General features: G+C 37.5%; 1 protein-coding gene across 2 annotated transcripts in view; it reads left to right on the top strand.

Moving 5' to 3' along the window:
• LOC102224870 (ephrin-A5b-like) overlaps positions 1-22333 on the top strand; it is an 85836-nt gene that overhangs the window by 52797 nt on the left and 10706 nt on the right. For both annotated transcript variants that reach the window (XM_023337918.1, XM_005811651.2), the window contains exon 2: positions 18533-18825. In XM_023337918.1, the coding sequence (XP_023193686.1) occupies positions 18533-18825 (293 nt within the window). The remainder of the gene's footprint in view (positions 1-18532; positions 18826-22333) is intronic.

Here is a 22333-nt window from a genome sequence, read left to right as displayed (position 1 = left end):
TTAGCGGTGCTCTACGTCTCCCTGGAGGGCCGCAGGGGGTGAAAAATGAGAACATCATCATTCAATGGAGGGGAGTGTATTTATATAGCCTCACAACCCCAGGACTTAGTCCATTTAATGTGAGCTTAGTCCCTTTTGAGATCCGTTTTTCTTTTAAATCTGTCATTTTAACACTTTTTCATTCGGTTTTTCACTTTTTTATGTTTTTCTGTAAAACCTTCTACGTCCCACCACAGGAACATCTGATTATTTCTGTACTGGACTATTAAAACTAATGTTTTCTGGTGCATCTATAACATTAGTTTAGAATGCATTTCTGAGGTCAGACACTGATGTTGGATGAGGAGCCTCTTTTTTTTTTTTAAATCTTTCATTATCTATTTTGGTCTAAGAAACTCAGAAATTTCTAAATGAATTTCAGACATTTTTCAGAAAAAACAAGGAAATTCTCTGAGATTGAAAGGTCATAAATTAGAAAAAAAACCTGAAAGTTTTAGTTGAATTTCAGAAATTTTCTAGAAAAAGCAAGGATTCTGAAAATTTGTGAGTTTTTGAGTTTTGGAAATTTTTTGAGCTAAAATTTCCCTTTTCTCTTCTGAAATTATGTCCAATTTCTGAGTTTTTTTCCTCACAATTTTATGATTCCTGCAGCTCAGAATTTCCTTGTTTTTCTTCTTGAAAATTTTTGAAATAAAACTAAAAGTGTCTGAAATTTACGACTTTTTGAGCTTAGACAACTTCTTTATTTTTTCTTGAAAATTTCTGAAATAACTCTAAAAATAATAAAAAAAACGAATTTATGACCTATCAAAATCAGAGAATTTCCTTGTTTTCTCTTGAAAATTCTTTAATTTTTTAGCAGAAATTTACACCAGTTTTCTATCTTTATTGGCTCTAATACAGTGTTATATCTCTCTCTGTTAAACTGAATTGTTCTGGACTTAAACTGAATTTGTTTGCTTGATGCTACATTAATTGGGGAAAAGCTGAACTGGGATGAATAATCCCATGTTTTGTTAAATTTTCTGTCTTACTTTCCGAGGCGATAATTGCGTCACCAGGAAGAAAGAGAAGAAAAAGAGTAGTTAGCCTGAACAGCAGGCTTGTATCTGCACTTCCAATAACAATTACATGAAGTGTTGTGTTAAATGAGGGGTCCGCGGTTCAGGGGCCGGGGCTAATCGCTGCGGTCTGCACCCTAAAATACGGCGATAATGACAGGATTTAGCTGTAATTTAACCCAGACGCTGGTGCAGCAGAGGTGCAATGTGCCTGGAAACAGAAATAAAACCAAACTTTCAGCTGTGAGGTCGTCAGGAAAAGAGACACACATCTGTCTGGATGCCGCCGGCGGCGAGGCGATCCATCAGCGCCGCCTCTGTTCCTCCTCAACGGCGCTATACATCATCACATCCACGCCGTAAATCCTTCTTCAAACCGACACGAAGCCGCCTGCATGTGGTTCTTATCCAGCGAGTTTCCCGGGTTCAGCCGAGGTAGCCGTCCCCGCAGCGCTAACTGGGGATCCGACTCCAGGTACGGCGTTTTCTGTGGGAAGGATGGGAGCTTTATGCGGATGGAAGGAATGTTTGTTTTAATGCTGATCAGCTGTTGGAAAGCAGCAACGGAAAACAGTTTGTTTCATCCAGAGCCACATTTCTGCTTCCCTCTGCGGCCATTTTGGTCAGAATACCAGGAGATTTTCACTGCAAAGGGTAAAAGCCACAAATTTAAATTCAAAATGCAAAAATGAGAATTGCTGCAGATGATTTTACTTTGTTTTGTGCCATGAATTTATTATTACTCTTGACTTGTAGACAGGGGCCAAACAAAATCATTTCAAGGGCCACAAATGGCCCCCGTCCCACACTTTGAACACCTTTAAGGTAGATTTTTTAAGCACAGTTGGACTCATTGTTGAATTTGACTAAATATTTACCTGAAAACTGAACCATAACAGTTTTTGCGCAGGCTTTTATTTTGTTAATTTGGTTAAATATGACCGCATTTTTGTAGTTTGATACAATTTTAAACTTTTATTCAAAAATTGATTAAAAGGTATTAACAACAGAACATGAATGAAAATGTTGTGTAAAAAAAACGATTGATATTCTTAGTGAGTAAGCTAACGCTAGCTCCAAGGTCGTCACCAAAAACATCTGATTCCCAAGACACAAACGTCAAAAACAAAGTCAAACAGTGGAATAATAAAATTCAAAACAAGCAGTGTGGTTGCAACCTCCAGGAGCTAACAGCTAGCACACAGCACTAGCACACAGCGCTAGCATAAGCAGAAGGAATGGTGCTAGCTACTGCTAGCAAAACAACTCAGCATCATATGACCAGAATAAAGTTGTAATAATATGAATAAAAGCTGAACTGAATAGCAGAAAATGTCTTGATGAATGTTGTAAAGCTAAATTATTTATTGCATTGAACATTAAAAATGATAATAAATTACAGCACATCAGTCGGGGGAAGAATTAGTCGTAAAAGTTTATGTTTGTCCCTCATTTCCTGCCATAATTTCAGCTCCATCTCTCTCTCTCTCTGTGTGAATTATCATCAGCTGCTTCAAAGCTTCTATCTATTGGGAAACGTTTCATTTTCACTGAAGTTTCCAAACGACGGGCCGTTATCGGCGGAGTCCTCCGGCGGGTGCGGACGTAATATACAGCCTTTGAAACCGGGCCCGGACTTCTGAAGGTGTGAATCTGAGCGGCGGCCCGATGAAGGCGGCTCTGGTTTGGAGCTGATGGACGAGACTCTGACAGGGAACCGGGGCGAGGGATTGAGCGGGCCAGGTGGCGCGGAGCGGCCTGGCATGCTGGGAACGCGCCGCCTGCCGCTAAATTTAGCCGCTTTACACGATGCTGCGGCTTTTTCTGGGTCCAAGGGACAGACGACCCAAAACCCGTCCTCCAGTAAGAGCAAAGAAGCTTTTGGTAAAAAGTTACTCAAGTACTGAAGTACTGATCAAATTATCAATAATGTTGCATTAAAAATGACATCATCAGATGGACCAAAACATAAAGTTCAGTGGAAATATTTGGATTTTAAGGACCAAAATGAGAATAATTCATATAAGTTACAAAAATAATAACAAAATGACGCAAAATTAAATTTTTCCAAATCATGTTAATTTCAATAAAAAACTTATAAAACTTAAGCAAAAGCTGCTTGTCTGTCTGGTGAATGTTTTGTTTTTCATTCAGTGGGTAGAAAATCCTGAAATTTTACTCAAGTAAGAGCAGAAATACTTAATAATAAAATTACTCAAAGTACATCTTAGTAAAAATACTTTTAAAAGAACATTTTTCAGAAAAGTTACTCAAATAAATGTAACTGAGTAAATTAAGTAGTTGTCTGATTCTCCCAGTCTGAGTCACATTTAGCTCCTCAATCGGTCAATACTTCCAATTTTTAACTTTTAATTATTTAAAACGTCACATTTAATAAATTAAACTCATTTATAAAATTGTAGCCGCTGCTGCCGCTGAAAAACTGTCAACTAACTGAAACCTGGAGATGTTATTAATTTACTTCACAGCAAAGGTAAAAAAAAAAAAAATGTACAAAAACTGTTAAATAACTCAAAACCATTTCCCTCTCCGTCGGTTACGCTACACACAGGCTCGTTGCCATAGAAACCGATAACAGCGCCACCAAGTGTGTCAGGATTTGACACCAAAACAGAATCCAGCCACAGAACAGAACATTCAGTTTTATGTTTATGTTTATGTTACAGTTTTATGTTTTTAGGCTTGATGTTAATAAGTGATTGTTGTGGCAGATTAGCTGCTATTAGCTAAGCTAACACTGTCGTAATAATGCGAATAATGTCACGATAATACGGGACAAAAGTCGTAAAGATACGAGAATAAAGTCCATATTACCAGAATAATACAACAGTTGAAATAACACAAGAACTAAAACAGTAATAAAATATTAAAAAGATGAATGTTGTGAAGTTAAACTTTAGACTGACTTTAACATTAAGCTCTAAATTGAACTTAAAGCGAAATGGAAGGAAAAAGTTTTGGTTAAATACGGATCTGTGTTGTACATCTAATGAAGAATTAAGAATTTTAATTATGTGGCTTTAATCAAATTTGGAGGCCTAATGTTGCGACAAACTCTTTCTCCATTAGCTGTTTTAATTAGCATTAATCCAGAATGTCGTTTTCTATTGTTTCCTTGTAATTTGCAGAGTTGTAAAAACTAAAGTTTTCCAGGGAATTAGCAAAATAAAAGCCTTTCAGAAGCTTTTCTCTGGCTTTTTTATCCAACAGAAGATGAGAACCAGCAGGGAGAGCTGGTGTTTCTCTCCCTGGGAGCTGGAGATGCTCCGGGCCTGTTGAGACATCGTGTGTGAAACTGGGCCAAACAAATAAACTGGGAGCAGAGTGGTTTCATGCGCAGACCGCCCAGCTCACGTACTGGACCAGTGGGAGCTTTAAATCAAACATCTTCCCTCAGTTTCGGCTCACATCATTTCACCTCCTCCGCTTTTTTCACTCCGACTCGTCTGGTTTTTCAGAGTCGATCCGCTCTCACGCTTCAGTTCCAGAACAGGGCCGTAGAAAGCCGATTGGGGGCCCGAAGGCCCCTTATGGCCCCCAGACAGAAATGACCACTAATTATTTTCTCTTCATTTCTATGACAGAGAACTAGAGTTATATAGAGAAAATAACTGGAATAAAGTCATAATATTATGATTTTATTCTTGTAATATAACAACTTGATTCTCTATTATAATAGAAAATTAATTATTACATGACAATAATATAACACTAGATTATCAAAATATTATATCGTATTAAAGTTTATCATCATAAACTGTATTATCATAACATTAATAATAATGTAATCATATCTTAACATTATGAATAAAGTTATAATAATACTTTATTCTTGTAATATTATGAATTGAGTCTCAGTATATGATTTATTTCTCATTATTTCGACTTTATCCTTTCAATATTATTATTTTTTCTTACAAAATAATTATTTTATTCTGAAAATATGACTTTATTCTCACATTTTTCTCTTTATTCGTGTAATATTACAACGTCATAATGTGACTTTATTCTTCTAATTTCATTTTTCTTTTCTTTTTATTTGGATGGACCTTTTACTCCTACTACTAATTACAAGAATAAACTCGTACAAGAATAAAGTGATAATATTTAGAGAATAAAGTTGTAATTTTATGATTTTTTACTGCAGCTTTAAACTCTGTTATGTCAGAAATCCCTGGAGTTTCCCCTGAAGAAGATTCTTATTTTTCTGTATCACATTTATTACTTTTGCACATCTTACATCTGTTCAGACTTTCTAGTTAAATATATAAATATAAATAATTTAAATAAGCCTGAATATGTTTGGTTCCCTGTGTGAAGCGTGTTGTGGGCGGAGCTTCGCTACGGTTGAATTGAACCGTTTTTCCAGGTTTTTGCCGACTTCAGATCGCCTGTAGGTGTGTGGGAGACCTCACTAGTGGATAAGTGTGTGTGCACGTGTGTGTGTGTGTGTGTGCATGTAGGGGCGTGTGTGTGTGTGTGTGTTTTGTGTGTGTGTGTGTGTGTGAAAGCCTCTCTGCTTTGTCACAGCCGGTGATTGAGTCCAGACGTTGTGGGTTCCTCTGTGCCCCCGGTTTTTCGGAGTTCAGAGTGCGGCGGCCCCGGGCGCGCGGGGCTGCGGCTCCCCGGGGTCCAGTAAAGCGATAGGGCCGCGCGGGGGGGCCGGCTCGCCCCCGGGGATGGAGGTCAAAGGTCAGAGTTTGGGCTCTGCGGGGCCGTGTTAGCCAAACACGCTTCAGGTGGGGCCTTCCTGCTGCTGAAACATCTGGGTCTCCGAGTCTTCCTGCTCCTCTTAGGAGCCAAAGTTTATGTTTTTAGAATAAAGTCGAAGAGTCAAAACCAATTATTGGTTTTAAAAAAACTGATTTCCTAATAGATTTATTTTACTTTTTCCTTTGGTAAATATTTAATGTTGACACAAATGTTCCTAAACGCAAGAGATGGACGAGTCAGGTTTTTACCCACCAACACGAACGGCAACGTTTTACACATTAAACACAAACTGTGAACATTTTGAGAATAAAGTCATAAAATTAGCAGAATAAAAACACAATGTGACCAAAATAAAGTCGTAAAGTTACAAGAAAAAAGTTGTTTTAATGAGAAAATCTTTGTTTCAGTCATCAGGATCTGGACTGACCTGCTCAGAAAGTTTGTTCTCCGTAATCGTTTCAAAATCCTGCGATTGATAATAATTAAATTCTGGTGTTAAGAGAAATATTACAGTAAATTAATATAAAGTATTCCTGTATTTGTAAAACTGAAACCAAAATATAACTTCACAAGATGCTGAACTTTCCTCATTTTTTAGGTTTTAATTATATTTTAAGTTTTCATAAAATAGTTCTGTTATTCTTGCATCATTTTGACTGTCCTATTATTACGATTTTTTTTTCTCTAATTATGACTTTGATCTCATAATATTGACTTTATTCTTGTATTATTGAAACTTTATTCTTATAATATTTACTTTTTTCACACACTATTACAAATTTGTTCTCATAAAATGACATTATAGCTATTTTAACCTCAGATTATGACTTTATTATTGCAATAATTCTACTTTATTATCATAATATTATGACTTTACTCTGATAAAACGGCCATTTTCTCAAAATGTTATGACTTTGTTCTCATCACAGCTTTGTTCTTATATTATTACAGCTTTATTCTTGTATATATTTTTAAATGTGTATATTTAAGAACATTTATTTAGCAGGGATAAAGAGATTACTTTTAACTAAATCTCCAATGTTTCTTTAAACCGTCACTTCCTGTTTCCTGTCAAAACACGATTCAAAATGGGAAAGACCAAAGAACATGTGACTATAAGAGCATTCTCCACAACTACAGTCAGAGCAGCTTCAATGAAGCAACATTTTAGAAATGTTTTATTATCATAACTTGGTGCCAATTCAGTTGAGTTTGTGTTGAATTAAGTGAAATCCATTTGGAAGATGGTTGGGATTACCAGATGATGCTCAGATTATTATCCTGGAGCCATGGGAACAGGGAGTGAAGATAATCCAGCTATTAACAGACCTCTGCATCCCTCTGGGAGCAGTTGATGCTAAAACTGGTTTTATGGAAGTTAGTTTAATAAAAGCAGACACTGGGTGAAATCTGCTGCGGTTTCATCCTGAATGCACAGACGGTTTGCATCTGTGTCCAGTTTCTGCTGTTCGACTCGGCGGCAGAGCAGAAGCCTGAGCTCTGGTTCGCCGTCAGTCGCCTGCAGACGGGAGGAACAATGAGGCTCAGCGGCGTGGAAACAAATCTGCTGCATTCTTACGTAAGGAAGATAAAACGATGCAGAAAGAACTGATGCCAAAGGTTTATTAGCCGGTTCTGACTCTACATTAACCCAACAGAGTCACTGGATTCACAACATGTCATATAGTATTAATGTAACTAAAGAACTTGATGTTTACTTTACTTTTTAAATGAATCAGACTTTAAACTAAATTAGCAGACGTTAGCTAGAACATATTTTAATTTGAACTTTCATATGTTTCCCCAAAACAGTTTCTGTTGTGTAAACTGCATCTATTCAATGGTAGGAGAAGCTAACTAAAACGTTAGCTGTGCTAACCCTGAAGCGCTCATCAGAAACATCAATTACGCTAATGCTAACGCGCTACAGCAACATGTTATTTAAAAGCTAATGCTGTAGCGCCAAGTGGCTAACTTCAATCAAAACTTCAAGACAGATGTCGAAATTTATTCAACCGAAAGTTTAAATTACTGCCTACGGGAAGCTAAGTGTGCCAGATGCTAAAAGTTAGCAAAGACACTAAAGTGCTAAACAAAAAAAATTTCGACAACTTTAATTAACCGACAACTTACAAAACTACCAAGTAAATTAGTGCATTAGAGTTGATGCTGAAAAATTATTTTAAGGGAAGCTAAGTGCGCTACATGTTTTAAAAATTAGCAAAAGTGCTAGCACGCTAAAAAATTAACCAAAACTGAAAGTTTACTAAACATCCAAATAAATTAGCGCTTTAGATTTTGGAAAGGACTGCAGAGTTTATTTTTTAAAATTAAGAAATAAACATTTTACTTCCTCAAATTAAACAAAATAATTTTCCTTTAGCAAATTTCAACCAGGCGAAGCTAAAACTGTCCTTTACAGACAAACGTGTTTTTATTTTAAATGCAAACAATTTGAACAGTTTTGGTTTAATATGTTTTTTTCAGTCTGGATATTTCAGTTAACAATTAACTGATTACTAAATTAGTTGGTGATTATTTAAATAATCAATTAATCGTGAATAATCGTTTCTATTGAAGGTTTTTTAATGATCCAAAACGTGGAAAAACCCAAATGTTTAATTAAAAATAAAATTTTTAATAAAAGTGGGTCAATAAGATCCCAGATGATGAAGGCAGCTTCATCATCGAGGTCGAGGTCAGGCCGTCTGCCAGGCTCAGACTCTGACCAAACACCGGCTCTCAGGCTGAATAATTGGCTGTCAGTGACCTCTGACCTCATCTCAGAGTCTAAGGTGTCGGATCGATACGAAGCGGAGGAAGATAATCAGCTCAGTGATGATGATGATGATGATCGGGTTCAGAGTCTGACCGAGGAGCGCTCTGATTGGTCGAGACGTTTGCTCGGAAATATTTAAATGATAAAACTGAGCGGTGAGTTTTGATTGAGCAAGGCAGCAAGGTTGGAGTCCAGGACTGATTCTGTTGCCATGGAGACGGGCTCGGCAGCAAAACGCCCAGAACAAGCCCTCAGTGACGAGGAAGGTCCGGATGTTGTCCCTCCTTCAATCCTTTCTTCCTTTTCTTCTTGCATCAGTGACGCATCAGGAATAGTTTGTATTTCTTGTTGAATCTTTCCTTAAATCCTCCCATCAGTTTAACTCTGTCTGTGTTTTCAGCAGCTTCAGTTTCTGTTTTCGTCACATTTTCAAACTGAATCTGTCGAGAAATTAACTCCGATTGATTCTGGCGATGAGTTTTGATGAATAAATCCAGACATTTCTCTTTCCTTGGCTGTAATCTCAACCCAAACAGCCGCGTTCGGTTCCCTTTGGGTCCGAGCGACGGAGCGCTGCTGTTTGCCTAACAGATGACTGACGCTAAACTCCTCTGACCTCTGACCTTGAACGACCCTGTCAGTAATTAACCTGCTGCTTTCTTCCACTTGTCTCAGTCAGTTTGTGAAATATTCATCTGGACGGGTCAGATCAGATGATAACAGCAGCTACACTGCAAAAACAAAACTTTACAGAAAAATTGTTTTCTGACATTAAAAGCTGCGTTTCCATTAAACACAAAACATAAATTGGAAATTCACGAGTTTCTGTTAAAAACTGTTTATATGTCAAAACACAGTTTCAGTTGTATTGTTTCGGTTATATAAGAAACGCAATGTGAATAAATTTATTCACATGTTAAAAATCATGTCGCTCTGTTGTCCTCCTTCCTGTTGTTGTCTTCTTTGGCATTTCTGCCAGCAGTAACTTCCTGTTGTTGATCATGTGCCTTATATGATCCGTTGCAGTTTTGACCAAATAAACTAACTTCAATATAGCGGAAAAACGTTTCAGCAAAAATAATGTGTTTTTTTTTTCTAAATTGGCGTGTGCAAAGTTGCCGACATTGTCTTCATCGTTTCTGCCAGTAGTAACTTCCTGTTGTTGCTCATGTGACGCGTGTAATGCGAAAAACTTGTTTCCATTGCAGTTTTGACTGAAAAAGGTCATTTTAAAACCGTCTCCTCCTAACGCAAAAAACTTATAGCAAGTTTTTTTTTCGAAATTGACATGTTTTCAATAAGCATATTTATTTTCGTAATTTGCACAATTGTAAGGTTGATGGAAACACAGTTACACAAATCGTCAAATGGTCGCTATGGAGACCTGACGACGACAGGATGCCACCGCTTCTCTGGAGTGTCTCCAGGTTTCTACTGGACCTCAAGGCTCTAGTCTTAGGCCCAAACTGTTCTCACTCTATAATAGCACTGATTTAAGGAAACATTGCGTCTCTTTTTAAAGTTATCCTTTGCCTAATACGGGGTTCAATTAGTGACAAATCTAGCTTTTTTCTCTGTGTTGTTGGAGACTTATTTTTACAGTTTACCTAAACCCTAGTTGACTTTTTTTGCTGACAGAGTTTAATGTCCAATCATATTGTTTTGTTTTCAGCTTGATGTCCAGCTCTTTGGCCAGTGGGATTGGGTTTTACTTCGTTAGCGTTCTGGATTTGATTACTTGAACGTTATGGGCTTTTGTCTTTAGTTGCACACTGAAACATCTGTGTCTCTGGTCTCTTGAAGTTGCTGTTGGTGATTTTAGGCGGTCAGGACCACCAGGATGCTTCCATTTTCCCGCCTCTTGTTGTGTTTTCAACCATCTCGGATGTCTTCCCACGAGCCCAAATGTGTTTTTAATCTGAGCCCAATTATTCACCTCCTCTGGGTTTGTTCCCAGCAAAGACTCAGACAACTGTCGGCAGTTCACAGGCTCCGGTTGGCTGTCAGCGCCCAGCCGGTCCAACCGGGCCCTCTGGCTGACGCAGTGTGTGTGTGTGTGTGTGCGCGCGCAGGTGTGTGTGTGCGTATGTGTGTGTGTGTAATTATCCAGTTAAGTTGTAATGAGTTGAACTTCCCGCTGGTGCAGAGTTGTGAATGATGGGACAGGTGGAGAGCAATGAGACGACCAGACTGTCTTGTTTTCCACGGCTCCTCCTACAGGCAGTGATGTGGAAGTGCAGTTATAGTTTGTGTATTTCTGGATTTGTTGGTTTGTTTCCTGTTTAGTGATGCTGATCATGTGTTTTTGTCAGAAAATATATCTTTTGGAGAAGGAAAAACAAAATGTATATTTTTTGATGAAAAGGCACGTATGAGAAAAAGGAAAAACAAAAATTACATATTTCTGCTTTTTTTAAAATTATGTCAGTTTTGGTCCTCCGTAGTTAAATCTCCTCTGATATCGCTGTATGTTGAATTACCCAGAGACGTTGCCCCTGTCCTGACCCAGGAGACCGGGAGGAAAACAACGGGGAGGCTTTCTGCTGCTCTCCGCCTCCCTCTTACCTTCCTCTGCTCCCTTGTTTTGTCAACATTCATCTTCTTACAAATTATCTTTGCTCTCCTTTTCATGTCTTTCTGCTCTCCTCCCATGAGGCCTTCGCCGTTTTTCATCGTCATCGTTTCTTTTCATCTCTATCCGTCTTTTCAGATTGCACCCACCATTACGTCTTGTATTATTTTCTCTTTGCCTGTTTTGATGCAGCAAATTGCTGTAAAAAATATTTCAAGTCGAGACGAGCATAAAAAGAATCTACTTGAATTTCAATATGGCCGCCGTTTTTTAGCCTTTTAATCAATTATTGCCTTAAAAGTTTCACCTTTTTCATCACCTGGATGAAGTTTATGTCACATCAAATGTTTTTGACTTTAGTCATCCTGTTTATAAAACTTTATAGTAATAATATGTATTAAAATCAGAAACTGAGGAGTTTGTTGTTTGTTGTTGGAGATGAAGATAATGACAGACTGGGAGACTTAATGGTTAGCATTAGCTTCTGCACACTTTTTAATTTAGTGTTTTGGGGTTTACCATTATTTTATTTTATTCAAATTATTTTAGGTGATTAGTGGTTTAGAGTTCTCTCCAGCTAATTTTTATGTGTTTAGCAGTTTAGTGTTAGCTTCTTCAAAGTTTTTAGATGTTAGTTGCTTAGCATTAGCTTCTGCCGATAATTTTATGTCATTAGTGGTTTAGCGTAATCTTCAGCTAATTTTTTATGCACTTAATGGTTTAGCCTTAGTTTCTACTAATTGTTTTAATGTGTTTAGCAATTTTGCATTAGCTTCTGCTAATTTGTTTAATATGAGATTCTTGTTTTGGCTGTTAGCGGTTAGTGAATATAAGTTTTTGGTTAGCTGGACTCACCACTGGTAAAAAAAAAATTATTTTTTTTCTGACTTTCAAAAGTCAAATTTTTTTTGTTTTTTCTATCATTTTTTTACTCTGGAGTTCTGAAATGTTATTGTTTTCTCTATCTCTAACCTGTGATTATTCATATTGAGCAGACTGATGAAATGAAACAAGCTTATGCCTCTTTTATGTTTCTACCGGTTTGGTTGTAATCTTGAATCTTGGTCTGATGAAGATAAACATAAATACAGTCAGGAATGTAACTACTGGCATCATTCAGACAACATGAAACAATATTTTCATGCATTTCCAGTTGGGAAATAAAACACTTTTACTCTCAGGTCCAAGAGTTTCCATCAACGTCTCCCAGGAAGAGGCTTGACGTCTGGCTGAGTTGTAGGTTTGCACAAGAAACACGCAGAAAATCAAATAGAGCAGCTGATGCAGTAAGTAAAACACAAGATATGTCCTCTCTGAGTTTCCTTACCTGCTCCAGGCCACAAACACAACAGATGGGGCTCAAAGAAAGCAAACAGGTCTGGGGGGCAGCTGACAGAAAAGAGGGATTAGCCCTGATGTGTGCTTTGTTAAGAGCTCTGGTTACTGATTCATCGATTAGCTCCTCAAAAGTGACTAATTGATCCAATCAGGGAAGATTAAACACCAAGACAAATGCATTCAGGATTTAGAGGCTTTCGTTTGGCCCATTATGACATATCCATCACCGATTCTCAGCCGCTAGAGCATGCTTCTTTTTTATTGCTCATCACTCTTCCCGCCTGCGTTAATAAAAAGCTTCGATTCTCTTCACCTCCCGCTGCTCAGGAGAAAAACTCAACTGGTGAAATTGTCTCAATAAGCCTTAATGATTCTATAAAATGCCTACAACAACAAAGCAATTTGGAGAAATAGAGGAATAAATCTGTCCTGTAATAAAAACAGAGAAAGCTGAGGAGAATGAATTAATTCTTCAGAGAAAACGGGATTAAAGGAGGAAAGCAGAAGGCTGGGACTGTAGAAACGTCTTCTGCTGCTTTACGTCTCGAGTCGGTCTGGATGTTTATGGCTCTGGTTCTTTTCAATATTTCACTTGTGCCACTCAAAAATCTCCATCTGGCAAACAGCTGCTCATCTGCTGGTGCTTTTCGATCTCTGGAGGCCGTCCGAACCGTCTGGACCCGACAAACCGACTCTGAGCTCCACGGCTCAAACAAAAACAAGATGGAGGAGGAAAAACACTCAGCATACAAGCTGCGTTTCTATTCACCTCACAATCAGGGAAATACGTTTACCTAATTAAAAATAAAACACGTTTTCCATTAAGTTTTTGCGCTTGGTCGAGGTTCTTTTCGTCTGTTTTGAAATTTGTGTTTTTAGTAAAACGGCAATTGAAACAAACAAGTCAGGCGATCAACAGCAGGATGTTACTACTGGAGGAAACAGCAAAGAAGACAACAGGAAGTGGTAGGAGGATTATGGCACAGCGCGATTTTAATGGCTTTTGGTGTGAACAAACTGATACACGTCTGATTTTATTTGTGTTTCTTAGTTCATGGAAATAACACAATTGGAAAATTGTGTTTTTTCAACATTAGCGGAATATCAATAAAATCATCTGATGTCAAACTAGGGTCAGAATTACATTAGAGGATTATGTCCACTGGGGGAAAACAGATTTCTGACTTTGATTTATGAAAATCTTTTTCTCCAGATTTTGACCTTTTTACTTTTTCCTCAAAATTTTTACTTTAATTTCATAATTCTTCTCTAAGTTTAGAATTATTATTTTCAGAATTCTAACTTTTTTCCCCAAAATTTTTAGTTATTTTTCAGAACCCTGACCTTTTTATCAGAATTTTAATTTTAGAAATCTTTTTCTCTGGATTTTGACTTTTTCTCAGAATTCTGAGTTTCCTTGTCTAAATTTTTGCTTAAATTTTTAAATTCTGACTTTATTCTAAAAATACTGACTTTTTTTACCCAAAATTTTAACTTTTTCTCTGAATTCTGACTTTTATTGTCAAAATCTTTACTTTATTCATATTGAATTCAGAATTCAGACATTTTTTTCTACGTGTCAGACGAAAGTCAGGATTTTGATTTTAAAAAAAGTTTAATTATTTTTTCTTGGCCCAATTTTAACTTGAAGAGAGGTAAAATATTAAAAAGTAATGGGGCCAACATCTCGGCCCTGAGGGACACCATTTCTAACCAGGTTTTTTTTAAATTATTTTAGAAATCCGAGTTGTGGGTAGATGGTGGTTAGCAGCTTTCTAATTTTGCCTCTACAAAATGATAGGGATCATCCTGAGGCATACTTTTAGAGTGAGCGCCTTTAATTAAAATGTTGACACAGTGCATCCTGTGCTGTGTGGGAGGTAAGTTGTGCACCTACCAGGTTGAATCAGCTGGAAATATGAGGGTTAGGCTGGTTAAGAAGCGGCGCATCCTTTGCATTGTGAGCCTTCATGCTGACCTGTACTGACTGGTGAAATCCAGAGGGGATTTCACACCATTAGGCTGCAGAAACCACCATGAAAAGACGCCTTTATTTGTTTTCCTTATTTCGCCACATTGCAGCCGTCCTCTCCCGTCTCTCCCAGGTGAAATCTTTCAGTCTGTTTGCTATAAACACCCCGGCTGATCTCTGGTGATATTTCTGCAGCGCCCTACAGTAATTTGTATTGATCTGTTGTGGCTATAGAGGTGGATGGGATTCAGACGGACTTTCCAATCAGATTTGAACTTAGAATGCAGCTGGAAAAAGCAACATGGCCGCGTCCCTTCCCCCTGCTTGGGGGTGTATTTACTTTACATTCTTACATTGATATGTTCCAGAAATATTGTTTTCAGAATTGTCAGTCACAGTTTACTATTTAAATCTGCTTCTCCTGCACTGCAAAAACACAAAATCTTACCAAGTGTAATTTTAGTCTAGTACAAATGAAATAAGACAAAACTAACTCATGTTACCTATGACAGGGTATAAGTTACCTTGTTTTAAGTCAATAATTCCCTGATACTGATGAAGATGTATTTGATTACTTCATGTGCTGGAACTCATCTCAGACATTTTGTAGAAAAACAAACATTCAGATTTCTGAGTTTGAAAAACTCAACATTTCTAGAAAACACTTGGAGATTTCTGAGTTTCAAAGGTCAGAAATTTTCTACTTTTGACTCTCTAAACTTTTCAAGTTTTATTCTAGAATATTTGCTTGAAAAAATACTAAAATTGAAAGTTTCTGAGTTTGAAATGTTTCAAATTTGCTAGAAAAAAAACATTTTATGGTATCAAAATACAAAAATGTTTTATTTTTAAACTCCAAAATTTCCATGTTTTTTCTGCTAAATTTAATCTAAAATTTTCAACATTTTTTCTAGCAATTTTCCAAATTTCAAACTCAGAAATGTCCTTGTTTGCTTCTCCAAAACTTCTAGAAAAAGATGTGGAAATGTCTGAGTTTGAATAGTCACAAAAAATACATTTTATAGAAAACACTTCAAAATTTCAGTTTCAAAATTCGAACATTTTGACTTTTCAAACTGTGAAATTTCCACGTCTTTCTAGAAAGTTTCCAAGATTAAGCTCTAGATTTCAGATGTTTTCCTGAAGTTGTGTTGGTGACTCAGTGGCTCATTTAACCTCGTAATCAGGAGGAACACCCAACCCAACCAGTGGAAGTTTCTCAGCATCCTCGGCCGTTCTCCGGTCCAACCCTCTCTAATTATAGCCCAGTAAAATGTGAAACCCAAGCCCTTGTTTTCCCTCCGCCCCCACTGGCTGCTTTGGCTCTGGACAGCCTCAGTTTCAGCAGAGCTTGCTGATATTATGACTTGAAGCGGTGTCTATCAGGATATCCCGCTTTGTCCGCTATCCGCACTAAGACGTTGATGTCGGCCTCCGCTTTGTTTGTGTCAACTGCTGCCAATCAACGCCGGCCGCAGAAGTAACACCTGAGCTTAGCCGGGATTGGGAAGGTGTTTGACTAATCCCTCTGTGGGAGAAAGGTGTGAAATAGTTTGTGAAAGTCACGGTGACCTGGCTCAGACGGAGACGTTTGGATTCATCCGTATTGTGTCTGCAGTGGAAGAAATGTTAACAAGCGTCTCAAAGCAAGTCTCCAGCAACTCATTAGGTTTCCACTCTGCTCTGAAACCTGAAATAAACCTGGGTGGTCAGCATTTTGTCTGTGTTTTCAGTGCAGGAAGATCAATTAAAGCTGTTCACACTGCAAAAGCACTAAATCCTACCAAGTATTTTTAGTCTAGTTTCTTGTGCAAACACTTTAGTGCCCTTGAAAAAAGACAAAACTAACCTACAAGGAACTTTTCAGCAAGAAATAGGAGTAAATAAATTCTTAATATTGACAGAAAAAGTATTGGTTCTGTTGTCAGATTATTTCAACAGAAATAACCATTTTATAATTACCCATTGTAAAATGGGTAAAATGCTTTGTTACAAGTGAAATAATCTGTTCGTTACCTAGCAACCGCAATGGAGTTCCGTCCGTTACCTAGCAACCCAAGCCCAGTCATCTGATGATGTAATTTTTAAAGATTAAATGTTTGATAATTTCATCAGTTTCATTGAAGCGGTGCTACTCTTACTTGTTTATAATTTTTGGGTATTTTATCCACCTCTGTACTTTGGTATCAGTTTTACAGATTAGCTAACACATCAGCATTAGGACTTTGAAACAATTGAGCAAACAACCAAAACTCTGAGCTTTAACCATCAGATGCTGATAACTCTAGAAGCTTCTTCTTCTAAGATGTTCATCTGGTAAAATTGTGTCTTTATTCTGCTAATATGACTATAATCTCGTAACTAAATAGAAATTCTTGTAGCTTGTAGCTACAAGAGCCTCACCACTCCCTCCTGCCCAACATGTCGATGGAGTATTGAAGACATCCTCAGCATGTCGGTGTTACACGTTCGCAGGTCATTAGCAGCGACGGACAGTTCAGGCTCTGGAAAGGCCTCAGTTTCTCCTGCCCTGGTGGGAATCTGTGTTTCCAATCACTCCACCTCAGGAATGAATACCTGGCATATCCTGTGGTTGCAACTCGTTCCCCCTGACTCTTGTCCGATCGGTTTACAGTAAACAGCAGGCGGAGAGTCTGTCTGTAGGCTTGGGAACGGGGATGTTTCTCACAGATTTAACAAGAGGTTGGGGGTTTGGGGTTCGTACATCGAGCTGTCATCTGTGGCTAATGAAAATCTCAGTCTGCGGCGGGATCCTCCTAAAGCTGCTAAAGGCCCGTCCTAACCAGGGGATTAGCTCTGTAACGCTGGGGGAGTTTCATTTCAGCCGCAGCATAAGTCATCTCAGCTGAGTGCCAGCATTGATAAATGGCTAAAGACTGATGACTGAAGACCATCAAAGGTTTCTGCTGGGAGGTAATTGCTACAGGTTCAGACTGACAAAACGAGACGTTCTGCGTTTTTACCCATCTTTCATTCTGATGTCTTTATGTCCTCGAGTTCTCCTGTAATAGCAAGGAAATCTCCCAAACCAAACAATTAAAGTATTCCTCCAAAGGAAATTTGAGGATTTCCTGAAAGATGTTTACAGGAGAGGCACTGATTAGGATTTACCTTCAGATTCTTGATCTCTAGTGTTTGTAAATGTTCTTTGTTTTTAAGAACTGCAACGTAGGAGGATGTAAGAGAACTCTGGCCTTTATTTACTGAGTGTCCATCAGTTATTTTGATGCAGTTGCTGTAAAACGGTTTGTTTCAAGTGGCCTAAGTTAGCAATTTGTATGGTTAGCATAGCTAGCGGTGATGAAATAGCAGACTGATTTACAGATGTAATGTAGGCGTTTACATAATAACATTCCTTAAACATTTCTTGACTGGTCAGTCAGCAGTTTGGGCCAATCAGGCTAAAAATTGGGCTTTCTTTGAAAGACTGTTGTTGTTGTTGTTGTTAGCAGTTTGCACTATTAGCAATGCTAGCTAAGCAAGATTTTCATTTCGCACGTTTGCTAACTTTGAAAATGTTTAGCACAATTAGTTTTTCCAAAAATAATGTTTGTGGATAAATTCTATATTGTTAGATTTTGAATTGTTGTTGAATGTTTTGTAGACTTTCAGTTGACTCAAAAAACTGACCAATTGCTGGGAAAAAAATTATTTATTTAGAACAGCAATTAAGCCACAACTGCACAAAACATATATATATATATATATATATATATATAGTATTTAATATAAAAAAGACATTTGTCTATAAATATGTTTCACCTAAAACTCCTCATTTAGCTTCACACCAGTTCAAATTCACTAATGGTTCCTATTGCATTTTAGACAATGAAATGTTTATTTTCTTATTTGCATATTTTAATGTATTTCCAATATTGCACAAAAAGACTGAAGTGTTCAAATGAAAGTGTTGTAGAATATTTCTGGCTTGGTTTTTGTTAAGTTTGTTCCTGGAACAAAAAGCTTGGAAACCTCTTGAAAACCAACAGGTGTCCATTTTAAATCTGCTGATTTTCCACATCAAACACTCAAAAAAGTCGTTTGTTTCCCTCCAGATTTTACCGGGGTGATTACCACATCGACGTCTGCATCAACGACTACCTTGACGTCTACTGTCCGCACTACGCGAGCCCGGTGTCGGACGATCGGGCCGAGCGCTACGTCCTCTACATGGTGAACTACGACGGCTACAGCTCCTGCGACCACACCGCCAAGGGCTTCAAGCGCTGGGAGTGCAACAGGCCTCTGTCGCCCAACGGGCCGCTCAAGTTCTCCGAGAAGTTCCAGCTCTTCACTCCGTTCTCCTTAGGCTTCGAGTTTCGCCCCGGCAGAGAGTATTATTACATCTGTGAGTATAAATGTTGGCTTAAGGTTCCTGTGATCTTCCTAATTACCTGAAAGTTGTTGTTTGTGATACGTAAAATGTCAAAAACTTGGCAGGTTATAATGAACTAGATGTTATAAACAAAACACAAGAATTCAAAGCTGACAACTTCAGTTAGCTTAAAGTTTTCATGTTGTTATACAAGAGGCGTGTGTTGAAACAAACATTGGTGATCTAGTGTTTACTATATTAGCAGAGACTATCTCCTTTAGTAGCAGATACGAACATTAGCAGGGGCTAACACAATTTGCAAGAGATAGATAGATAGATAGATAGATAGATAGATAGATAGATAGATAGATAGATAGATAGATAGATAGATAGATAGATAGATAGATAGATAGATAGATAGATAGATAGATAGATAGATAGATAGATAGATAGATAGATAGATAGCATTTATTGTCATTGAACAGAATTCAACGAAATTTCCATTGCAGCTCCCGTGCAAAAGGTCAAATATATACAGTATAAATAAGCAAACACACAATAATAATAATAACAATATATACAACTAAATTAACTAAAGGCACTCAACCACACCAAAGAAGTAGCAGCAGGTCCAATTATGGCAAAGCTAATGCAATATGCAGGAACTAGCACCATTAGCTAGGGCTAACACAATAGATCTAACATAAATTGCTAGAGCTACCACAATTCACAGAAGCTAACTCTAGTAGCAGAAGCTAACACCATTAGTAGCAGCTAATGCAAAATGAAAACAAACTGGTAAATAATGAATCAAGTTAGAAACTGGAGCTAAGATTTCATTCTGGGCGGCAGTTTGGAGCAATATTGAAATTTCACAACAAAACTGAATCTTAAAACTATGAAGAGCTACAAGGGACAAATTTAAATCATTAATTTAATAAATAAATGTTTAATCAAATGTTCAAATATGTCACTAAACATTAAAATGGAAATTATGACATGCAATACAAATAATGAATTAAACATCATAAATTTATGTGAAAGTCACTCATCAAAATCATCAGTTTAATTTTGTCCCTTTTAACCTTCCATACATGAGGAGACTGATATTGTTGAAATCAGCTCAGCTTTCTGCCCCTCGTGAGAAGACTCACCCAAACAGGCAGCGGGGAAGTCGTGTTTTCATAAGTGAAGTCAGCACCCTGCAGGGAGAGACGCGCTGGACTAAATAAGACACAGTGGAGGGTTTGGAGATATTTGGCTGACATCTGAGGTCAGCCTGAGACTTCAAGGGTTTTAACAGGAACCCGTAATAAAGTGGAGCGAGTCAGCGATGTTTTGGCACCAGAGCGCAGAGGAAAACAGGGATAACCAGATACTTTGAGGAGGAGGAGGTTGTTTTTATATCCATGTACCCCCTGCTGACCTGCTGAAGCTTCGTAAACGTCTCTTTAAATTAGAGTTGGGCAATAAATTCAATTTTATCCACTAGTAAAATTACACTTTTGTAGAATATGGATGTCGGTGTAACCAGGGCGGCCATCTTGTTTGTTTTACAGCTTCTCTTTGTTTGGATTTTTAATTCAGGTCAACTATAAAACTACTAGGACCAGAGCGAGTCTGGAAAATGTTTTATTATGAATATAAAGTCGTAACATTACAGAAAATAATGTGAGAATAAAGCGATGACATCACCAAAATAAAATCCTAATATTAGGAAAGTGAAGCAGTAACTTTATGAGAACAGCAAACCTGTCGCATTAATTGCATGATAAATTAAAACGCATAATGTTTTGTTTCTCTGGTGCACTGCAAAAACATGAATTCTTACCAAGTATTTTTAGTCTAGTTTCTAGGACATTTAAAATAAGACAAAACTAACTTACAAGTAACTTTTCAGCAAAATATAAGAGCTTGTTTTAAGTAAATAATTTCTTAATATTGACAAAAAAGTACTAGTTCTATTTGCAGATTATTTCATTTATAAAATGAGGAAAATGTTAAATATTCTGCCAGTTTAATCAGCACATTTTCATCAATATTAAGGAATAACTGCCTTAAACAAGTTTCTTTATCTGGTTACTTGTAAGTTAGTTTTGTTTTATTTCAAGTGAACAAAGATATTTGCACTAAAAACTAGACAAAAAATACTTGGTAAGATTTAGTGTTTTTGCAGTGCATCTCTCGTTCTATCAAACGTTGGATGATAAAAATCTTCAGTCTGGTTCTTTGGTGTCAACTAGCCAATTTTTTAAAGGGCAATTTTGTTTACAGAAACATCAATATTCACTTTATTTGTTGTTTCTGTTATTTCTTTTGGATATTTAAAAACCCTCCAGTTCCAATGTTTAATGTTCTTTACATTTTAAAATGTTTTGATCTCGGAGAATCTGTTCTTTCGTTATCATCATTAAGTTGTTACCATTATGTTGCTTTAAAATGGTCTCAAAACTACAATATTATTGTTTATTGCCAAAATTGCTGGGACAATTTATCACCCAGCAAAATAAAATGAGGAATGTTGAGCATCTTGTTAAGTTATACTTTGCTGAGGTTTGGCATTAGATCACTCTAGAAGAAAACATTTTCTCTTAATTTTATGACGTTCTTCTGGTAAAACCATCTTTATTGTACTAATATGATTATATTCTTGTAATTAAACAAAAAATATAGCAGTCTGGCCCTAATGGTCTGCCATAAAACTCACAAAAGGAATTAGAAATTAAATCTGGAATAAAAAATGAGTAGATTTTATGTTTACGCTCTGCCAGCCCAACTTTAAGGTCAGTGAAGGTGTTTTATGAATTGTTTTGCTCAGTTGATCAATGTTTGGAGATAAAACATCCCCAAGAGTCGCCTTGTACGGCTGCATTGTTTAGAGAGGCTGTGGCCTCGTTAGACTCATTCCAGGGAATTGTTGATGTTGCCGTAATTCCTTGGAACTCCATAAGTAAATTCGTGGCTTTCTAAATTCAGCTTTATTTGTCCAACTGGCTCTGAGTCCTGCGAAGGCGAGGCCCGTTTTGTCTTTGATGGTGATTGATCGCCTAAGGAGAGAGAGAGACCCAGAGATGGTCCGGTTGCCTTTGGGCGGTTTTTTGGCCACTTGCGCTGACTCAGATGTGTGACTCATCTGTAAGATTTTTGTTTTATCTTTTGTGAGAGCAGGAAGAGATTAGAAACCAGGACAAAATACCTCTGGGAAAATGTCAGAACATTCAGTCCTGCCATCGTGGGCGACAGCTAATGTAACGTCCAAGTTTCCCTTTGTTCCTTTTCACGGAAACAAGGAAACTTTGGATAGTTGTGTTCTTTAAGACTTTGGCGACAGTTGTTCATTAGTGGTGACGACACAAGCAGCGTCCCTCTTGGGTTACATTACCTAGTTATGGACATTATCGAGTCTTTGTCCTGATTGACACCTGTTTTAAGCTGCATGGAGGGTTGATTGGAGAGTCTCCACCAACTAACCACAGAGTGTACTTCTGATCTCCAAAGGGAAAGTGTAGGATGTTGGAAAGGAGGCTCAATCTGATTGCCA

Source organism: Xiphophorus maculatus, chromosome 8 (assembly GCF_002775205.1).
Source record: "Xiphophorus maculatus strain JP 163 A chromosome 8, X_maculatus-5.0-male, whole genome shotgun sequence".
Classification (NCBI taxonomy): domain Eukaryota; kingdom Metazoa; phylum Chordata; class Actinopteri; order Cyprinodontiformes; family Poeciliidae; genus Xiphophorus; species Xiphophorus maculatus.
Note: the sequence above shows the minus strand (reverse complement) of the source record. Positions and strands in the feature narration are given on the sequence as shown.